The sequence below is a fragment of the Phacochoerus africanus genome, chromosome 6 (genome assembly GCF_016906955.1).
Source record: "Phacochoerus africanus isolate WHEZ1 chromosome 6, ROS_Pafr_v1, whole genome shotgun sequence".
Classification (NCBI taxonomy): Eukaryota; Metazoa; Chordata; class Mammalia; order Artiodactyla; family Suidae; genus Phacochoerus; species Phacochoerus africanus.
In genome coordinates this window covers 61,817,454-61,838,365 of record NC_062549.1, presented here as the reverse complement: position 1 = coordinate 61,838,365, position 20,912 = coordinate 61,817,454, and the positions used below count along the sequence as shown (strand labels likewise).

Sequence of the window (20,912 nt, the reverse complement as noted above, 5' to 3'; positions counted from 1 at the left end):
TAGGTTGCTTCCCCTAAAAAAAGTCCAATTGCACCTCCCAGGTGACTTGCGCACTCCAGCGGCTTTCTGGTGCGCAGACCCGCCCCCAGTCTTTGCAGCCTCGGCCCCCCAGCTTTCTCACCCGCGAAACTACACTTCCCAGTGATCTGTTCGTACGCGCGAGCGCATCTTTCCGGGCTCCGGGTGGCATCACGGAAAAAACTAAAGACGCCTGGCAGCGCACTGTGGGTGGGGGAAGTAAAGGGCGGGCGGTCGAGGCCCTCCCGCGCTCCCGCACCCCGAAATGGCTCGTAGGCAGGACGAGCAAAGAGGGGGCGCGCCCTTGATGGCGGAAGGCAAGTCGGACGCGGAGGTTAAGCTCATTCTGTACCACTGGACGCATTCCTTCAGCTCTCAAAAGGTAGAGGCCTCGGTCCGGCGGGCGGGCTGGCGGCGCGGATCGGGGTTCAGCACCAGGACAGCTCCCTCTGGGTGTGGTCCGGGTGAGCCCGCCCACCTAGAAACAGGCCACCCTAACCCCCCGGCCGGAGCTCCCTTGTGCGGCAGGGGTGCGCCTTGTTGGGGAGCAGGAAGGATCAGTCTGAGTTGGATAAGGTGATGACTCAGGCACTAGCACTCAGGGAAATGCGACAGAAAAGCATCAGTTTCGGTTTGGGGGCTGGAGGCCTTGTCTCCAGGGCCTTGGAGAGGGAGGAAGAGAGAGGCGCCTTCCTACAACCGCCTCATCTCCAATTCCTTCTCTTACTCTTGCTCTCTTCAACAGGCCTAGTATCTGTTTCAAGTTCTTATTATGGAAGGACACCTAATAAGGTTTGGGACACAAAAAAGTACTAGTGATGGAGAGCGTGCCTGTGGAATGGATATAGCCAGAATCATTTTCATGACTTTATGATCTTTTCTAATTTTTAAGAGTAAAACGCTGGAGTGTGTCATGTGTTAAGTCCAGGAATAAGGATGGTTGAAAAGAATGTTGAAAATATTAATGACGCAGGGAATCACCAAAAAACCCGGCTTTGGTGGTATCCAGGGGTGTAGTTCATTGAAAGCCTACAGGCGTCCTAGTAACCAGTGTGACCTCTTCCAGGTGCGCTTGGTAATTGCTGAAAAGGCATTGAAGTGCGAGGAACATGATGTAAGTCTGCCCCTGAGTGAGCACAATGAGCCTTGGTTTATGCGTTTGAACTCAACTGGAGAAGTGCCTGTCCTTATCCACGGGGAAAACATTATTTGTGAGGCCACTCAGATCATTGATTATCTTGAACAGACTTTCCTGGATGGTAATGTTAAGGCTATTTGTGATTTCTTAGATTTCCTTTCAACACAAATATATGTCTGCCTCTTCCCCCCCTCCCCTTCCCCCCTTCTTCTTTCTTCCTCCTCCCTTCCTTCCCTCTTCCCCCCTTCCTCCCCTCTTTTTGGTTTTATAATGGTGGTTGAATGCCAAAAACCTTTTCCATTTCCATAAGCACTCAAATATAAAGTGGGTCAAAAGCATAAAATTTTGTATAAGCCAGTGTAACTCCATTGAAAAGATTTCATGTAAACTGCCAATTTTAACATTGGAACGTCCCTTTAAAATTTGCTCACAAAAAAACTCTGCAGGAGTGTGGTTTCTGGTGTTGAGTTATTAGGCTTGAAGTCAGATTCATAATATTGATTCTAAGGGTAGGGTGTGAAAATCAGTTTCATCTAAACTACCAACTTGTTCCACCTTAAAAGCAGAATGAGGGAAAAGAGGAATAAATCTTAGACAAGGGAAATTAGAATGTATTCTATTGGTATTCTGGGAGATCTCTGCCCTCCTTACATCTGTATGGTTTGAATTTTATATCTTTTGTGGCCAATTATAGGGCTTAACTTTGTACACCACTTTTAAGTAATAATCATCTATTGACAGCCTGTTTTATGTCAGGCATCTTATAATTTCTCTTCTGGTCAATCTTCAAAAAAAACCCACCTGGATACGTATGATAGTCTAGTATTCCCATTTTGTACATGATGAAAGAGAAACAGAGCAGTTGCCTAAGGTAACATAGCTATTTTATGGCAAAACAGGGCTGGAACACAAGTTTTTCAAATCTAAACCTTGGTGTTACATGGCTGTCTCTCACAGTCATTGCCACTTATATATACATTGTCTCACATTTTCCTAATGACAAGGTGAAAGTAGCTTTGATATTTGCCCAAGATTATACAGCAGGTCGCTGGCAGAACAGAGAGAGCTCCTAGGGTTCAGCTAAGTACTCCTGAAAAAGAAGCTGCAGAGATCCAGTTACTTTTCATCTGCCACCAGTTATGTTGCTGTTAGTTGAATGGGATAAAACCACAATATAACCCCAGATTACTGGAAGCTGAGAAAGGAAATTAAAAGCCCCCCCCCCCAAAAAAAAATGTCTGAGGTACTTAGAAGGAAATTAAGTAGAGAACTAAATGAGGGGGGTTATCCCAGGGAATTTGATGAGCAATGCGCTACCCTTATTCTCAGTTCCAGTGTTTAGTTCTCTAGGATTCTGATTGGAGGTGGACACTGATCTTAACTGAAGAGTTTAATGAACTGCCTTCCCATCCATCATTATTTGCTTATCCCTTATCAATCTAAATGCTGGGTACTGTATGGAAAATGGTGGCTAATTGATGAGGCAATTTTTTTCAATCTTGAGCTTTTTGGAAATGGACAAGTCTGTTAAATAATAATTTGTATTTCTTGGGAGAAGTGATTATGCTAATGTGAATAAGATACAATAGTTGCCTAAGAATGCTACTTTAAATCTTCGAAAACTTTAAAAAGATATAGTAAATGGAAGAATCATATTTAAATCTTTTGTTAGCAACCTTTAAACTACTGCTGCTCCTCCCACTATTCTTCTCCTCCTCTTTCTCATGTTGTTTCTCCTCTAAGATATTCAGTAATATAAAATGTTGCTTTATATTACAATAATGGGAATGGTTATTAGGCTTTATTAAATTTTCCTTAGAGCTTTTTCTTTTTCTACGACCATGTAATAACAAAATGGAAGTGCATTCTGAGTCCTGCTCAAGATGAATACTAAGTTCTTATTAAATTTTTTTCAATCAGCGGGGAAGGCATTGTGGCCTAAACTTTAAGATGAAAACATGGACGCTAAGGACTTCAATTCTGGTTGTACCAATAGCATGAGGGCATAACCAAGAATCCTAGGTTTAGTCTGAAGGTGTCGCTAAACTGTTGTTGCATATCCTCAATCACCTGATGTTTCTGTTTATCCTCTTGGATGAGGTGGTAGAGTTTTATCAGTTGCTGAGATAAAGCAAGTCCAGTCAGCTCTTTATTTCACTCTATCCTGGTTCCCAAGGAGAGCAGTCATTCAATGGAGAAAGGTTAGAAGGAGATTAAGGGAACTAAAACCCTTAGTAGATAAAATGACAGCAAGAAAACAAAATAGTAATAGTTAGATAAATGAAGCCTCGTCTAGTCTCCAGATGAAGTTTATCTCAAAGTATTAAAATGAGGAACAAACATGTAATTGTCATTATTGATAATCTGTATTTATCATTAAGAACTCATGGAGACTAGGAAAAGAGCCAGACAAGAGAGAGACTGTTGTTATCTCAGTTGTCAGAGAGGCGACAACTAGAATTCAAATCCTAAAAAAGGGCCGCACCCTTGGTATATGGAGGTTCCCAGGCTAGGGGTTGAATCATAGCTGTAGACGTGCCAGATCCGAGCCACATCTGCAACCTACACCACAGCTCATGGCAGCACCGGATCCTTAACCCACTGAGCAAGGTCAGGGATCAAATCTGCAATCTCACGGATACTAGTCAGATTCCCTTCCGCTGAGCCATGATGGGAACTCCTCAACAACTGAATTCTAATTCTTGCTACTTAATGTGTATTCCATTGACTAGCAGCATGGGTATCACAGGGAAGCTTACTTATTAGGCCTGCAGAAGTCTAGACTCTACTGCAAATCTTTTGAATCAGAACATGCATTTTAACAAGATTCCCAAGTGATTCATATGTACATAAAATTTTGAGAAGCACTGCTACAAATTACTGTGTGTTAAGTCATTGCTAAGGCTTTGAGCAATGCTATAAATTACTGTCTTTAAGTGTGGCAGAATTCTGGAATGCATTGTCAAAAATCTTAAAAAAATGTATTTTTTGAGTATTTCAATTTAAAGGAACCAGCTTCAATTTTACATTACTGGAGAATGTCTTTAACACTTTAAAAAATGAAAAATTATGTGCTGGCCATGGGTCTAGATAGAGTGTATCTTGATTTAAGTAGAGCATTTGAGGTTACATCATATCATCCCTTTGTGAAATGAAGGAGCAAATATGGCTAGATGAGAGTAATGCACATTTTCCAATGAATAAACCACTGTATTGAAGAATATTCATTTATGAATTTCTTATACAAGGTCATTCATTTTCTATAGACTCTCCTTTTACTTATCCTTTGATAATTTCACCACACTTTAATTATTGCAATTATGTGTAGACCACTGTAAGTGCAGTGTCTGTTTCATTAACAACTGTATTCCCAGTGCCTATGATGAATGTTCTCTGTTAGGAAATAAATACATTTGAATGATTACAATGAATGAATTATTGAAAATAGATGTCAGCCTGGACAGGGATCTCTGCTGGTGTTCTTTTAGCTTTTTGTTCTGTGACTTGAGCCTAACAAATCTATAAATGATTTGAATAAAGACATAGAAGAAACACTATTCCACTTGCAGATGACAAAAGCTGCGATCGTTAAAATGATGACTTGCTGATGAAATGCTTCTCATCAAACAATAAGTTGGAACAATAACTAAGATAAAGTTTATAAAGTTTAAAGGCTACAAGTAGTATATGAATTCTGTTTTAAGAAATTAGAAGGGGAGTTCCCGTCGTGGCGCAGTGGTTAACGAATCCGACTAGGAACCATGAGGTTGTGGGTTCGGTCCCTGCCCTTGCTCAGTGGGTTAACGATCCGGTGTTGCGCTATGGTGTAGGTTGCAGACATGGCTCGGATCCCGTGTTGCTGTGGCTCTGGCGTAGGCTGGTGGCTACAGCTCCGATTCGACCCCTAGCCTGGGAACCTCCATATGCCGCAGGAGCGGCCCAAGAAATAGCAACAACAACAACAACAACAACAACAACAAAAGACAAAAAGACAAAAAAAAAAAGAAGAAATTAGAAGGATAGGAGACCTGGCATGCTCATGAGTTACCAACAAAAGTGAACAAGGAAATAAAAGATGAGTGTGATCTCAAGTTGTTTCAAAAGTGTAGGTTTCTATCCAGAATATGGAAAATTGTGACCTGCTGCATCTGAACTGGTTGGAACATACAGATTTTGTCCAATTATGGATGGAATCTTGAGGGAAATTGACAAATTAGAATGATAGTAAGTGAATAGATTTTCATGAGATGTGTGAGTGCCCATGGTTATAAGAAAGTTTCAGTGCATCCTTTTATCTAAAGGACAAAGTGCAGTCAACTGGCATCTCCTTTGCTGTTATTTGCTATCCTTCATTAGTATTTCAAATGGGAATTGTACTAAAAATGATGGCTTGCTGACCTGTACACCTTTCTTTACCTTTCTGTGTAATCAATATTTACATTTACATCCTTATGCTTTTGGTATATCATAACCCCTTTTAGTGAACTTTAATTCTGCCACTAGATAATACAAGTAAGCATGAAATAACTACAAGATACTAGGATATATACTATTTATTATTGCCAAATAACTCAGTGGTAACCTGGAATCAAGGGTAGCAAATGGTGAATATGGAATTTTGGTAATTTATTATTATACGTAATATATAATATATATATTATTATTCTATAACAGTTCTCTGGAGATTATGGCCCATGTCTTATATCTAGATATATCATTTTATGTATTCTTAGGGATAAGAATTTAGTTTGGAAATAATACAAGTATTCTGGTATATCAAACTATTATATATTACGTCTGCATTAAACTATAAGTGCAGTTTTATTAACATATATTGAAAATCATCTTGGATTTTAAAAATAATGTTAATTCTAAAATTACTGTTACATTAAAATATACAGTTCTTTATGAAAGAATTTCCAATTATTGTTAAGGTCATAGAATGACTTAATAGAAGGCTCATATATAGTTGAATAACATAATATACTTTTTAGTACATCTACTGAAATTGTAGATTTGTACAAATAGTGTAATCAATTGCAGAGAAAATATGCTATATGGTAAGGGAAAGAAAATGAGTCTTTAAAACTCATGACTCTGCCAATAAAAGTGGTTTTAAAAAGTAATTTTTAATTTTATTATTATATTTTTCTTAAAAGTAATTAAAAATTCTGTGATTTGTTCAATTTTAGTGGACAGGAGGGGGTATGATGATGCGGAAGTCCTAGTTCAATATTATGTGTATACAATAATTAGGACATATTGTCTGATAAAGGAGTCCCCCCCATTATGAATGTTTCTGTAAGAGTCTTTAGACTACCAATTAAACAAAAAACAGTTAAACATTTAAGGTATAAAATATATTGAATATAATGCCACAAATTTGGCTCTGAGAAAATTCTGGATGCATATAATGAACGTATGTAATTTGACACCATGTGTTTTTTCCCCATCCATGTTTATTTAGATTTGATCTTTCTAGTTCCAAAGTCATCTTTTGCTTCAGGTCATAACTTGTTTACCATTATTATTATATTTTTGATAGCCTGGTGTATGACTGGCTGAAGGGTACAACTTTGTTCAAGTGCACGCTGCATATTATCTCTCGTACTTATGTCATCACTAAATGATCTGAGTAAAATGAAAAATCAGCAAAGGGATAGAGACAGAAATGAAGTCTGATCCGTTTTCATTGAGCTAATAAGAAAGACCTGACAATGATTCAAATAGACCCAAAGGGAGTCTTTCATGAAAACAAGGCATAATAATTCCGCCTTTATCTGCCATCGCTGGGGAATGTAGGAAATCAAAGCAGTCAGTTTTGGAAAATAATAAAAACTTAATGCCTTTAAGCCTCTGAATTCTTTTTATTTTATTGCTCTTGAGGAAACGGAATATAATTTTTTTTTTAATGGCTCAGGGCCATTGTTATTCTACCCAGCAATAGAGGGACTTAAGAATACGTGGAGCTGTTTGTCCCCTTTAAATGGTTGCAGAATGCTTCTGTTGTTTCTTTCCGATTTAAGATTTTATTCTTTTGTTTTCTCTTGTTCTCTTGTTGTCACATTGTTCTGGTTTATGTCTATCTGCCTGTTTCTAATTTGCTGCCTCAATTTAGGTGCAATACAAGACTTGCCTTTGTCCCTCAGTTCCTTTACGAAGTCGGGACTTATGCCAATGTATTTATTCCTCCAGCTTAATCACTAATCCTGGCTTCCAGCGCCTCAAACCTCTTCCCCATCGCTAGAAACTCTTCTCATTGTCTGCTTCTTAAAAGTCCTCTGATTCCCTGTCTTGCCCCTATAAGCCTTCTATTGCTTTCTGATTCCTGATTGAGATAGAATACCAACAAAAGATTTCCTTTTTTAAGTATCCTAACAAAAATGCTTTACGGAAGGACTGGAAAGTAGAGTAAGATGAGAATGAGAGGGAACATTTTCTGTATAATTCAAAGGAAACTCCCAATTGTCTTTTGATACATTCTTTCTGACACAGTGTGCCCCGGTGTCAGGAAGGTGCTGGCAGCACTTTGGGTGTGTGACACTGGACAGGGTGTCCTTGAAGAGAGAGAGGGAGCTTGGAAAAGAACAGGGGTTCAGTGCTTACCTTATGCCTTGGCTGACAAAAGTCTTTTAGGAGACAGTTATACAGTGATGGTACACTGAATAGAAGAAGGTGATTTTCAAGCTTTCAGACATGTGGGTTCAGACTTGGCCAGATGGACCTTCCCCAGGAAGCAATTAGACGTTGTTTTTCCTGCTCTCATTCACTTTCTCAGGAAGGAAGTGGTATGCTCTTCTGAAGACAAGCCCCAGGCCTGGCACCAGAAAGCAGTCAGAGCCAGTAGCCATAAATTTAACCACTTGGAAAGCATTTAAAAATCATTTGTGGTTAGGAACCTGTGGGTTCTGGGACCCCCAAAGCAGTGGTTCTTAAACTTTTTGGCTTCAAGGTCCCTTTGTCATAAAAACTAATGAGGACATTTGAGAGCTTCTGTTTATGTGGGCTATCTATCAATATTTATCAAGTTAGAAATTAAAACAGAACAGTTTAAAGCACAAGATACACAAGCCCACAGTCCATTAACTGTCAGAGTGGCATCATCATGTGTCATGGAGCTTCTGGAAAATAGCACCATACCCTCAAGAGAATTGGAGTGAAAAAGCAATTAACATCTTAGTATTACTGTAAAAGTAGCTTTGACTTAAGAGGGTCTTAGGGAATCCCAGGAATTTTCAGACCATACTTTGAGAGCTGTTAACCCCATGTGGCCTGTGAATAGAATTCAGGAGATTTGATATCTCAGGGGGAAAGAACATTACATCTTTATTTTCACTAATTTCCAACAGAAAAATTTCATTTCCAATATAGGCATAATCCACAGCAATATCAGGAGGGCCTGTGACTTTGTTCATATGTTCACATGACTGCGATGTGTTCACAGCATATCAGGGTTCTGCAGATATCTTAAAATATCACTTGTGCCTATCACTACTTTGAAATTATGGGAGTCATTAGACCTGCTGCTAGATGTCATTAATATTATTAGTAAAAAGTCACCCATATTAGTATTTTATAATTTAAAATTACTTTGATAACATGTTTTAATATAATCAATTTCATTTGCAATCCTGTCTTATATTTTATGCATTTAAGAACATTATTTTGAGAACAGGTTGGTGGCACACCAAAGATTAAGAATCTTTAGAATTTCAAGGACCTTCGAAGGTGTCCAGTACATCAACCTCATGGAATTGTATACCATGCATTTGTTGGACTGTGACAAATCCAAGGTTGATGAGCAGTATATAGCTGACCCATCATTGTTGGTTATTCTAAGGCAGACTTCAGAATTGGACTCCCCAACAGGGAATTAGACATTTGTCCATGGCCTTGAGGAGTATCCCATCTACTTTTGTCTTAAGGACTCAGAAAGCCTATTGGCTTAAAAAGCTTGTTCTGCTTGGTCTGGCATTATGAGATCTTGCCTGAAATGCTCTGCAATCAACCCCGGAATGCTTATGAGTGAGTGTGGGCTGCTCAAAAGGATTCGGAATGAAATAAATAACCCAGCGTCAATGGATAAGTGAATAAGCCAAAATAAACAAAGTTGAGGCTGTTCTATTCACCTGTTGGATTAATAAGCCCGTAGGCATTTTTTAGGGGCAGCCTGAGACTCAGAAGTGGGAAATGATTCTGTAGGCACTTAGCCGTGACCTCTGGATCATGTGATTCATCTTTATTTTCTTCTTGGATAGTCTCTGAAAAGTACACCCTTTGAAGATGTTACAATGATGTAGTAAAACAGCACTGCCTTAGGAGTTAATGACTTTGGTTCTTGTTTTTTCCTCTAATTAGCTGTGGGATCTTGGGAGACTGTCTCAGCCTCTGTATCAGTGTCCTTGTTAACTGCTGCAGGGCTTCTCCAGCTCAAAAAATATTCTCAAATAACTAGCAATTTGGGAATATATTCATTCATTGAAACTTATCTAGTACCTACTATGAGTTAAACATTTTATTAGGCACTGGGGATTCCACAAAGAACAGGATATGGTCCCTGTCCTTAAGGAGTCTATAGTTTAGAGTTTAATCAGCAAATGTGGATTGATGAAGAACCCACTTTTCAGAGATAAAGATAGTAGAAATTTCTGGTGAATCCTGTGAAGATGGTCCCTTTATTTTTGCACAGCACCAACAGGATCATTCTCGGTATTAACTGGAACCTAGGAAAGAGTGGTCCTTGATCATCTTTCCATAAAGAGCTTTCATTCACTTAACCAACCTTGACCAAGGGTCTAAAGTGTATAGAACACTAATGCTAGACCCTGCATCATAGGTTCCTTGTCCTGAAGAGGGGAATGGGGCAAAAAGATATAAACAACTAATTAAGGTGGTTAAGGGCTATAATGTAGCAAGCATTTTGCATGTACAGAGGAAGGCACAGCTGACCAAACCAGGTGTTGGTAGTCATAGGAAGTTGGGGAAGTTTCCACAGGGGAGTTGGCATCAATAACTGAATCTTGAGGGTTGAAGAGCAATTTGCAAAGTGGAGAAGTGTGAGCATGGCTTGTGACCTGCTCTGTCAGTTCATTTCAAATTTTGAATATGTTGGCTGGGGGAGATATTCTTTTTTACATGCCTTCATATAATACTGGAAATGCTAATGATGAGGGTGTTGGGGTTTTTGTGTTTTGCTTTTGGATGTAACACTTCCTTTGTAACTTTTTCTTCCATGTTTGTGTCTGTCCTTTAGAAAAAACACCCAGGTTAATGCCTGATAAAGGGAGCATGTATTACCCACGGGTACAGCACTATCGAGAACTGCTTGACTCCTTGCCTATGGATGCTTATACACACGGCTGCATCTTACATCCTGAGCTAACAGTGGACTCCATGATCCCGGCTTATGCAACAACAAGGATTCGCAGTATGTAAAGACCTTAAAGACATGGAATTTGGTCGCGAGTTTCTTCTCATTCATTTTTGAGACCTAGCACAGCTCTTGATGACTTGGAGGCAGGGTTGTTGAGTTTGCCTCATGGACATGCATGTTATACATTGATCCCTGCACCTGTCAGGTTAATCTGTGCTTCAGCTGTTCAGCTGGACATTTATTGTCTATGGGACCTGACTTTCCAGCTCTTGGCCTTGAGGGCCAAGCTTAGATAAAACTCAGAAGTGTGCCCTATGGAAAAGAAAAGAACACAATGTGTTCTTATGGATGGAGAGACTAGGAATCAGGAAAGCTGGGATCTGCTGGGAGTCATGGGCAACTCAGTTCACATTTCTGGTCCTTAATTTTTGTTTTATTATACGAGGAAGCTGGGCTATGGGCTGTCTCACCATTACCCTACCTCTGAATTCACTGAGGTTGAGTTCTGACGGTCGGCTCTCTACTTTGCTCCTGTCCCAGGACAGGGAAGGGGCAGCGCATGGGAAGAGGAGCCGGACGTGTGCTTTGTGGCCCAGGGGGTTGGGATGGGAAGGGAAGGGAAGGTGGCTATGGTCAGACTCTGGGGGTGTTTGACCCGGAACACATACCCAGATCTTCTAATTCCAGAAAGTACCTTCTTTCTGTTATATCACCCCTCACCAGGATGGTTCTCTTACTTAACTTTTTCTTCTTTTTTTTTTTTTGTCTTTAAAAATTTTTTTTTCTAGGGCCACACCTGTGGAGGTTCCCAGGCTGGGGGTTGAATCAGAGCTGTAGCTGCCAGCCTTCGCCACAGCCATGCAGGATCCAAGCCGCATCTGCAGCCTACACCACAGCTTACAGCAACACTGGATTCTTAACCCACTGAGCAAGGCCAGGGATCAAACCTGCATCCTCATATATGTTGTCAGATTCATTTCCACTGGGCCGTGAAGGGAACTCCCCTATTTTTCTTTCTTTTTATACCCTCCTCCCCACTCCTCTTCTCGCCTCCATTTTTCTCTTTTCCAGCTTCTCACCTTCCTCTTGTTCTTCCTCCTTCTCTTCATAAAATACTTGTTATATGATTTGAAACAAGTATTCTCATGATAGTTCTATTGCCTAGAGTAAATCTTTCTCCAATAAGACTTTTTACTTCCCGTCACAAAGAAGTTTATTACAGAAAACTTGAAAGGTGCTGAAAGGAAGAAGTACTCTGCACTAAGTACTTAGGACGTGCTGGGTGTTGCTCCCAGTGCTCCCAGTACCTTCTGCTTCATCCAGGCGGCAGATGCTCTGAGAGCTCCATTTTAAAAGTGGGGAAGCTGGAGTTCCCTTTGCGGCAAGGCAGAAATGAATCCCACTAGTATCCGTGATGATGCGGGTTCGATCTCTGGCCTTGCTCAGTGGGTCAGGGATCTGGCATTGCCATGAGCTGTGGTGTAGGCTGGCGGCTGCAGCTCCGATTTGACCCCGAGCCTGGGAACCTCCATATGCTGCTGGTGCAGACTTAAAAGAAAAAGCAAAATAAATAAATAAATAAATAAATAAATAAATAAGTGGGGAAACTGGAGTTCCCTTTGTGGCACAGCAGAAATGAATCTGACTAGTAGCCATGAGAATGCAGGTTCGATCCCTGGCCTCGCTCAGTGGGTTAAGGATCTGGTGTTGCCGTGAGCTGTGGTGTAGGTCACAGATGTGGCTCGGATCCCAGGTTGCTGTGGCTATGGTGTAGGCTGGCGGCTACAGCTCTGATTCACCCCTAGCCTGGGAACCTCCATATGCCTTGGGTGTGGCCCTAAAAGAAAAGTGAAAACAAACAAACAAAAAGATAAAAAATAAAAGTAGGGAAGCTGAGGCGCAGCGAGAGGGAGGCTGAGCTGGAGGCAGGGCATGATGCCCAGGGCTTATGCTCTCACCATCAAGTTTCTCCTTCTTTGTTTCTTGTATGAAAGGGAGGAAATAATTTTCTATTTCAAAAATGATTTTATCCTCAGGCCAAATTGGTAACACAGAGTCTGAACTGAAAAAACTTGCCGAAGAAAACCCAGATTTACAAGAGGCGTACATTGCAAAACAGAAGCGACTTAAAGTAAGTAAACCAGGCTGTCCTCACTTGACATTTGCTGTGTGTATTCAGTGTCCTACTTTTTGAAAAGTATCACTATTTCTTAGAGCATCTTCTGTTGCATATCGCAAGTCACCTGTACCATGTTACCTTTGGCTGATGCTCTGCTTTTAGAAAGAATTTTTCTTTATTGGATTTGCTATTCAGACCTAACGACAATTGCTTAAAAGCAGATATGGCTCAGGCTGGTGGCCAGGGAAAGTTATAAAATGTAAAAGCAAGTTAATAAAATATTCTAGGAATCTGTCCTTTCAGGTATTTTGCCACTTCGAGGCAGCTAGACCTCTGACTTTTTTATGCCAATAAGGCAATTGGCAAATTTTCTTTTTTAAAACACATGCTCACCTTGCTTCTGTCATTTTTTCCCCATTTTTACCTGTTGACCTCTTCACCAATTTCTCCAACTCCTCACTCTCTGCCTCTGGAAACCACCAGTTCGTTCTCTGCATCTATGAGCTTGGTCATTTGTTTGTTTTTAGATTCTACGTATAAGACAGGTTGTATGGTATTTGTCTTTCTCTATTTCACTCAACATAATGCCCTCAAGGTCCAGGCTTGTTTTTGCAAAGGTCAAATTTTCACTCCTTTTTATAGCTAAAAAATTTTCCATTACACACAGCACAATTTCTTTATCTGTTATTCTGTTGATGGACCATTAGGTTGTTTTCATGTTTTGGCTATTGTAAATAGTGCTGCAGTGAATATGGGAGTCCATACATCTTTCTAAGTTAGTGTTTTTGTTTTCTTTGGATGAATACCCAGAAGTGGGTTTGCTGGATCATACGGTAGTTCTATTTTTAGTTTTTCTAAGGAACCCCATACTCTTTTCCATGGTGGCTGCTACATGAATTCATATTCCCACCAATAGTACACAAGGGTTCTCTTTCTTCCACACTTGTCTACACTTGTGATTTCTTATCTGTTTGATAGTTGCCATTCTGACAGGGGTGAGGTGATATCTATTGTGGTTTTGATTTTTTTTTCCCTAATGACTGACAATGATGAGCTTCTTTTCATGTACCTATTGGCCATTGTATGTCTGCTTTGGAAAAACGTCTATCCAGACCATCTGCCCTTTTAATTGGATTGTTTGTTTGTTTGTTTGTTTTTGCTATTGAGTTGTATAAGTTCTTTATATACTTCGGATACTAATCTCTTATTAGATATATGATTCATAAATATCTTCTCCCACTTAGTAGGTAGCCTTTTCATTTTGTTGATGGTTTCATTTGCTGTGCAGAATCTTTTTAGTTGAATGCAGTCACACTTGTTTATTTTTGATTTTGTTGCTTTTACTTTTGGTATCAGATGACAAAAATCATCACCAAGACCATCACACCTCCTATGTTTTCTTCTAGGAGTTTTATGGTTTCGGGTCTTATGTTCAAGTCTTCAATCCATTTTGAGTTAATCCATTTTGACTTGCCTGCCTCCTGAGGACCAGGGCTTTGCTTCCTCAGTTATTGTCAGCCTTTCTCTTTCTGATGATTCTTTCCTCCAACAACACGTGTAAGCTCCTCCCATATTAAAAACGTACAAACACCAACACTCCAACCCTCCCTCTACTTCTTGTCTTCCTTTATCCTGCAGGAACTAAGTGAACTTCTCAAATACCTGCAGACACAGAATTCCTTACTTCCACTTCCTCTTTAATTCACTGCATTCAAATTTCCCTTTCATCTTTAACCCTTCAGTTATTCATCCACCGAAGGCTGCTGAAATTCTGCTCTTGAGAGCTGGGCGTGAGAGCAGTCTCTGTGGGCCTCTCATATTCTTTGCCCCCTTGGCCATCCAGTCCCACAGGAGTTGCCAGTGAGCAGTGGGTTTGGCCCCTGTGATCTTGTCATAGCAGGTGCATTTCCCCTCACCTTTGCTTTTGCAAAGTTAACCTATTTCTTCTCATTGTCTAGCATAAAAAGGCTCCAACTCTCTAAGGGTTTATATCTGCATTGTTCTACTTGAATTGCTTTTACAGGTGTAAATAACCTATTGAGTTATTTTTGTTAATTAGTCAAAGCTCCTTGACCATGACAATGTCAAGTATTTGAAGAAAATTCTCGATGAATTGGAGAAAGTCTTGGATCAGGTTGAAACTGAGTTGCAAAGAAGAAATGAAGAAACCCCAGGTAGGTTCTCATTTGTGTTCTTTTCTCTTTCCCTGGACACCAAGAGTACTTATGGGAACATGCATAGATTTCACCAAAAAACATGCTGTAATATGCTTTTAACTGTTAATCCTCATGGGCATTTTAAATTGTGATAACAATACTACTGAATTCAGTAAAACCCAGGTGTCTAATTGTAACTTTGTCTGCATCTATGTGAAATAGACTGATGAAGGAGTTTTCTGCACAATTGAAGTTATGGTTGGGAGATCCCTTCCCAGCCTATTTCACAAATTTTAATTACAGTAGTTTGGTTGAATAACCTGAGTCATTGTTTGAATGCTCCCTCTAGTTCTTTCCTTAGGCAGGGAGAAAACTTCCAGTCTGAAGTAAAGTATCACATGAGAGCCAGCCTGTGTCTGTGCAGGCTGCCTGGTGAGCAGCCATCTGTACCTGTGAACCTAACTTCATGATTAAGCCGCTGGCCAGGACCGTTGGCACTGGCGTGATTGACAACAAAGATGAAGACCATGTTGCCTAAGACTTGCTTCATGATAGGGACTTTCTTCTGTTTTAAATAAGTCACTAAAATTTGGCAGCAACCACTGCGTGACATTTCAGGCCCAACTTTATGGATTCTCCTCTCCTGAAGTATGCCTGTCATTTCCTTCCTTCCTTCCTTTTTCTTTTTCTTTTTTAGTTTTTTATGGCCCCACGCACAGCATATGGAAGTTCCCAGGCTAGGGGTCAAATCAGAGCTGCAACTGCCAGCCTACGCCACAGCCACAGCAATGTGGGATCCAAGCTGCATTTGCGACCTATACCACAGCTCACGGCAATGCTGGATTCTTAACCCACTGAGTGAGGCCATGGATCCAACCTGCATCCTCATGGATACATGTCGGTTTGTAACCCACTGAGCCACAATGGGAACTCCCATGCCTGTCATTTTCTTAATCTAGAAAGAAAGTTCTATTAACTCCTTTGTCTGAGAGGCTTTGAGCTCACGTGCACCCAGAGACCTTGGAAGTCTCCTTTTGCATAAAATCACTTGACCAATGTGGTTGTCAAGGAAACATACCATGGCCTTCATCTTTTGCTCTCCTTGCACTTGCCCTCAAGATGGAGAGAAAAGATGTGTTGCACTCACCCCTAATCCTGGTGTCCCTTTCTCTAACTAGAAGAGGGCCGCCAGCCTTGGCTCTGCGGAGAACCCTTCACGCTGGCGGATGTCTCGCTTGCTGTCACCTTGCATCGACTGAAGTTCCTGGGCTTTGCGAGAAGAAACTGGGGAAATGGAAAGCGACCAAACTTGGAAACCTATTATGAGCGTGTCTTGAAGAGGAAAACATTTAACAAGGTTTTAGGACATGTCAACAACATATTAATCTCTGCCGTGCTGCCAACCGCATTCCGGGTGGCCAAGAAAAGGGCCCCCAAAGTTCTTGGCACTACGCTTGTGGTTGGTTTGTTTGCAGGAATGGGATATTTTGCCTTTATGCTTTTCAGAAAGAGACTTGGCAACATGATATTAGCCCTTAGACCCAGACCAAATTATTTCTAGGCTTGTGGGCATCTGGTGGGGACAATGCTTCCAGCCATTCAAGTTAGACCTTTCTCTGCTCTTCCAGGCCCTGGGAAGACTGCCCCGGGCAACCAGTAAAATGCATAATTTACTTTACTCTGTGGCCAGTTTATGTGGGGAGAGGCAGCAATGAAGATGTTTTTATGGGCGGGTCACTTGGAGATGACTGGCTTGCAAACTGGAACAAATGCATCCTTAAAACATGGGCAGGGCCAAGATATGTGAATGCTGGCAGGTAGAGAAGAGACCTTTCATTCAAAATGCCAGTTCAAGTTCTAGATGATTTGGGGGAGAAGATTATTATGATGAAGAGATAGTAACAAGAGCCTATGATTGCCCGGAGCTCTTCATCTGAGACTATCTGTATGTGCTGAGTATGGACTAGTCAGCAGGATTTTCTCCTAGAATTCAGAAGTCATCTTTGTTACACAACATAGGGGTTCAGACAGCAGCAGGGCACAGCCATGCTTCCTACTGCATTAGCTCCTGGCAGAAATAAGGGAGGCAGAGGGACAGTGCAGGGGGAAGAAGGGAGAAGGAAGTCTGTATAATGATGGATAATAGAAAGCGACCTCCAGGTGCCTCCAGTGCCACTCACTCACAGCTGCCTGTCCCCTTACTGAACATTTTACCTTTGACTGCTTGTGGCCACAGCCCATGCCTCCTCCTGTAATTGAGGACCATGGGAAACCAGGACTAAGGGGTCCCTGGGTGGGGGGGGGTGGGGGGCTGGAGAAAACCCCAGGCTTTTCACTTACAGCACCTCATCTGACCTTAGTGTTAATTTTAAATGCACATAAATCACAGTCATTAGTTTAATAAGATTAACTCCTTATAGACTTGGGCCTGAGAGGCTCACTGGAATATGTCTGATTAGCACTTACATGAACATCTTAAGTGATATTACAGTGGTTGCTCTTCCTCATGATTCCCCAGAGATGCCTGGGGGAATCTCACTCCCGTGGACCTCTATGAGCAGTCCCTGGGTATCTTGGCCTCCACAGCCCTTTTGTGCACACAGGTGGCCTTTAGGTGAATGTCCCAGGTAATCGCTAGCATGGCATGTGGCTGGGTGGGGGTATTTTGATGATTTGTGAGTAATTAAATAGGCTCCTTTGCACTTGGGGCGTCTGATGTGTAAACACAGAAACTTTGTCTAGGACTTGCATCTATTTATTGTCATCAGGAAAGCCCTAGGAGGTTACAAAGAAAGAGAAAGTCTAGTCTTGGTCCTTGGCAGTTTATATAGGGGAGATGAAATAAGCCAAGAGAAAGTGATTTCACCTACATCCATTCATGTATGTCTAGGCATTGGCGGAGCTGGGGGGGGGGGCATACCTCAGTCCACATGCAAGGGACCATCCCAGTGTCTCCCATCAACAACCGTGGAACTGCCCGACACAGTTTGTGCCCAGGAGATATCTTTCCTGGTGACAGGAGGAGTGTGGAGTGTCTGCGGAGTAAGCTAGAAAGGCCTGGGGAGCAGTGTTAGGTCTGACGGGTGGTGTGTGTCGGAAATGATGAGCTAAGGTTCCAGTGAAGAGCCGAGGCTTGCTTTGACTGTCTCAGTTTGGCTGTGCAAAATGGCCCAAGAATGTATCGACTCCTTACTAATAGGAAACGTTCATACCTACTAAACAGTGATTTTTTTTTTTCTGATGGTAAAATGATTCTGTAATTCATGAGTAAGTTGTTTTAGATGAACTGGATATTCCCTGTTTACAGAAAATAAATAACATCTCCAGTGTAAACTCAACCTAACAATAATGAACAGACTGGCAGCTTTTATAATGTCTTAATTTTGCACCTCAGTGCATTGTTGTATAGGATGCAGTGTCTGAATTTGTTTCTTGCTGGGACATTCCAGTCCATGTATTCATAAAAGAGCTACAAACCTGATTATGCAGTAGTTCAAGTGTTTCAGAATTCTTTATGTCATCCTGTTATAAGCAAGAACTTGGGCATGAAGAAATTGAAATTTGATTATTATAAAAAGCTACAAAGGATAATTACCTATGTAAGGGTTAGTGATTAAGAATAAAGATTTGAAAAATAGTGCTGGCTTTTCCTTAAATTTATTTTATTATCGAATCTAGAGAAAATTTTCTAGAAGTGTTTATGATTTTCAGCTAGTTTCATTGGAAATAGGCTTAAAAAATTAAAGGTGTTTGTTTAGGGGTATAATGGCCACTAGATGTCGCTGTTCACACAGGAGTCTGAGATCGGGCAGGCTTTAGGTTCAGCAAGACTTCTGAGATCTTAAGTGAAGATAAACATTAATGACCTTAGTTTCTGAAATGAGGGCATCTTCATCAGATTATTCATCTGTAACAGAGCTTGAGGCATGTGTAGTATTGATTTATAATGCTTGGAAGGTATAACTGTACCACACAATGTCAAGCTAAAGAGCTGAATACATACTATTAGTAAAATAAGCACTTTTATGTCTTTTCTTTTTCGTGATCATTGGTGGACTGACCAATGTGCTCCTCCATTTCCAAAATTTGTATAAAGATCCTAGTTAGAAAAATCCCCGAGGTACTGAATTTATGTTGGCTATTTATGTCTTAATACAAATACCGTTTTATTGTTATTGCTGTTATATGCCTTTTCGATCCAGTTTCCTTAACTGCAGATTGTTGTAAATTGCTTGCTCAATTTTTAGTAATTATCGATACTGACACCTGAGTTGTAGATTTTTTGGTGTTGTTGAATGTAATAAAGAGATCAAGCCACCATTCTGCCTGTAAGATAAATAAAATTAGCTGGAAAATAAATGTGTACCCTGAAAGCACTAATTTTGTAATCTTTTTGAGAAATCAGATGTATATTTTTCATTTAACATCAAAGCATAAAGTTGTAATTAGAATAAAATAAGCAGAAGTTAAATATCCAAAATATTTAGCTATAGGATATTTTCCTTATACCATAAAAATTTTGACCCATGATTTATTTAAATACACACAGTTTTATGGTTAAAATGAATGGTAGCTCAAAGAATAACATATTGATCCTGATTGTTAAAGGAGTTCTTTTGCAGCCAGATACTTAACAGGCTATATATGGCATTAAAATGATTAATAGAAGTTTTTTTTCCCCAAAATAGTCTTGTTACATGTTTATTGTTTCACATATTACCCTTTTTATATGTGTGTGTGTATATGAATATATATATATTTTCCTTTTTAGGGCCGCACTTTTGGCATATGGAGGTTCCCAGGCTAGGGGTCAAATCAGAGCTACAGCTGCTGGCCTATGCCAGAGCCACAGCAATGCCACAGGATCTGAGCTGCATCTGTGACCTACATCACAGCTCACAGCAGTGCCAGGTCTCCGACCTACTAAACGAGGCCAGGGATCAAACCCACATCCTCATAGATACTAGTCAGATTCATTTCCACTGAGCCACGAAGGGGACTCCCTATATGTATGTATTTTTGATATAGCTATCTTCCTTTTATTGAGTCATGGATCATGAATATTCAAATTACCATCCATATTTCTATGTGAGCTTTGCCATTACTCGAGAATCATCAAATAGAAATCAAGTACTACTTTTGTTTTACAATGAACAAAGTCAACTAAATGAGAATTGAATTGACCTCATTTTCCCCAAGTTTGTGAACAAAAGGCAACGATTTTGAATACCATGGAAAGTCAAGTGCATATACAATTCTGTCGTCTGCTCAGAAAAGATAAAAGTGCCTTGGTAAGGACAGAAAAGTCAGGTTAATACAATGAATAAATTAGCATTTAGACATAAGTTTTATATTGTTTATGTGAAATATCTGGTCCATTTATATTGTTACTCTCTAAAACCTAGTCAAACCAGAATGTCTTGATTTTCTAATTTTCCAGTACACCTGTTTTAATTTACTTGTGTTATGTGGGGTAATAGATTCCAACCCAAGTGAGGAAGTACAATTCCTAGAGTGGGGATAATAGTTTTTAGTTGTGTATTATATTACGATTATGAAGAGAAGGAGAGAGAAGGAGAACTCACTTTATGGGTTAGAAAGGCAGTGTGTTGATGAAAACAATGCTCTGTGTTACTTGTAGCCTGAACTGAGCCCTGGAGTTTTGTCTAGGAGGAGGACTGACATATGGGTCAGGGTCAGGGTCAGGAGGCAGCAGGTAGAGCAGATGATGAGGTAGAAAGTACCTGTGGTGTTTGAGACGACTTATGTTGTGATAGGCCTTAATATATCTCTGATTCTAGTACGATGGTCTATCTCATTCATAGTAACTTGTCATAAAACTCCTTTTGGAGGATTAGAATTTTTTTTTTTTGTCTTAAGGCTTTACTTTATTAATTATTTATATATTGGCTATTTAATTACCATGTGCTGTCATTAAATGTCCTTTCTAGGGGAAACCAATAGTATGGTTTGAAAATGTAAAGATGTTAACTGAAATGTAATTCAGAGGGTCAGGTAATTTTTTGGGCATGCAGCCAGTGTGTATAATTTTGGAATCATCAGATTAAGCTATCTTTTGAATTTAAGAATCTGATATTCAATGAAGTC

General features: G+C 40.3%; 1 protein-coding gene across 2 annotated transcripts; it reads left to right on the top strand.

Moving 5' to 3' along the window:
• The first annotated feature begins 211 nt into the window (after positions 1-211).
• GDAP1 (ganglioside induced differentiation associated protein 1) lies at positions 212-19,124 on the top strand. Of its 2 annotated transcripts, XM_047783722.1 has the most exons (6): positions 212-400; positions 1,085-1,277; positions 10,410-10,583; positions 12,566-12,660; positions 14,708-14,822; positions 15,983-19,124. In XM_047783722.1, exons 1-6 carry the CDS (start codon positions 284-286, stop codon positions 16,363-16,365), a joined length of 1,077 nt encoding a protein of 358 aa, XP_047639678.1. In that variant the 5' UTR covers positions 212-283; the 3' UTR covers positions 16,366-19,124. The 2 variants fall into 2 exon arrangements, with proteins under 2 accessions (XP_047639678.1, XP_047639679.1); XM_047783723.1 differs by lacking the exon at positions 212-400 and having other exon boundaries at positions 1,086-1,132.
• The last annotated feature ends 1,788 nt before the right edge of the window (positions 19,125-20,912 follow it).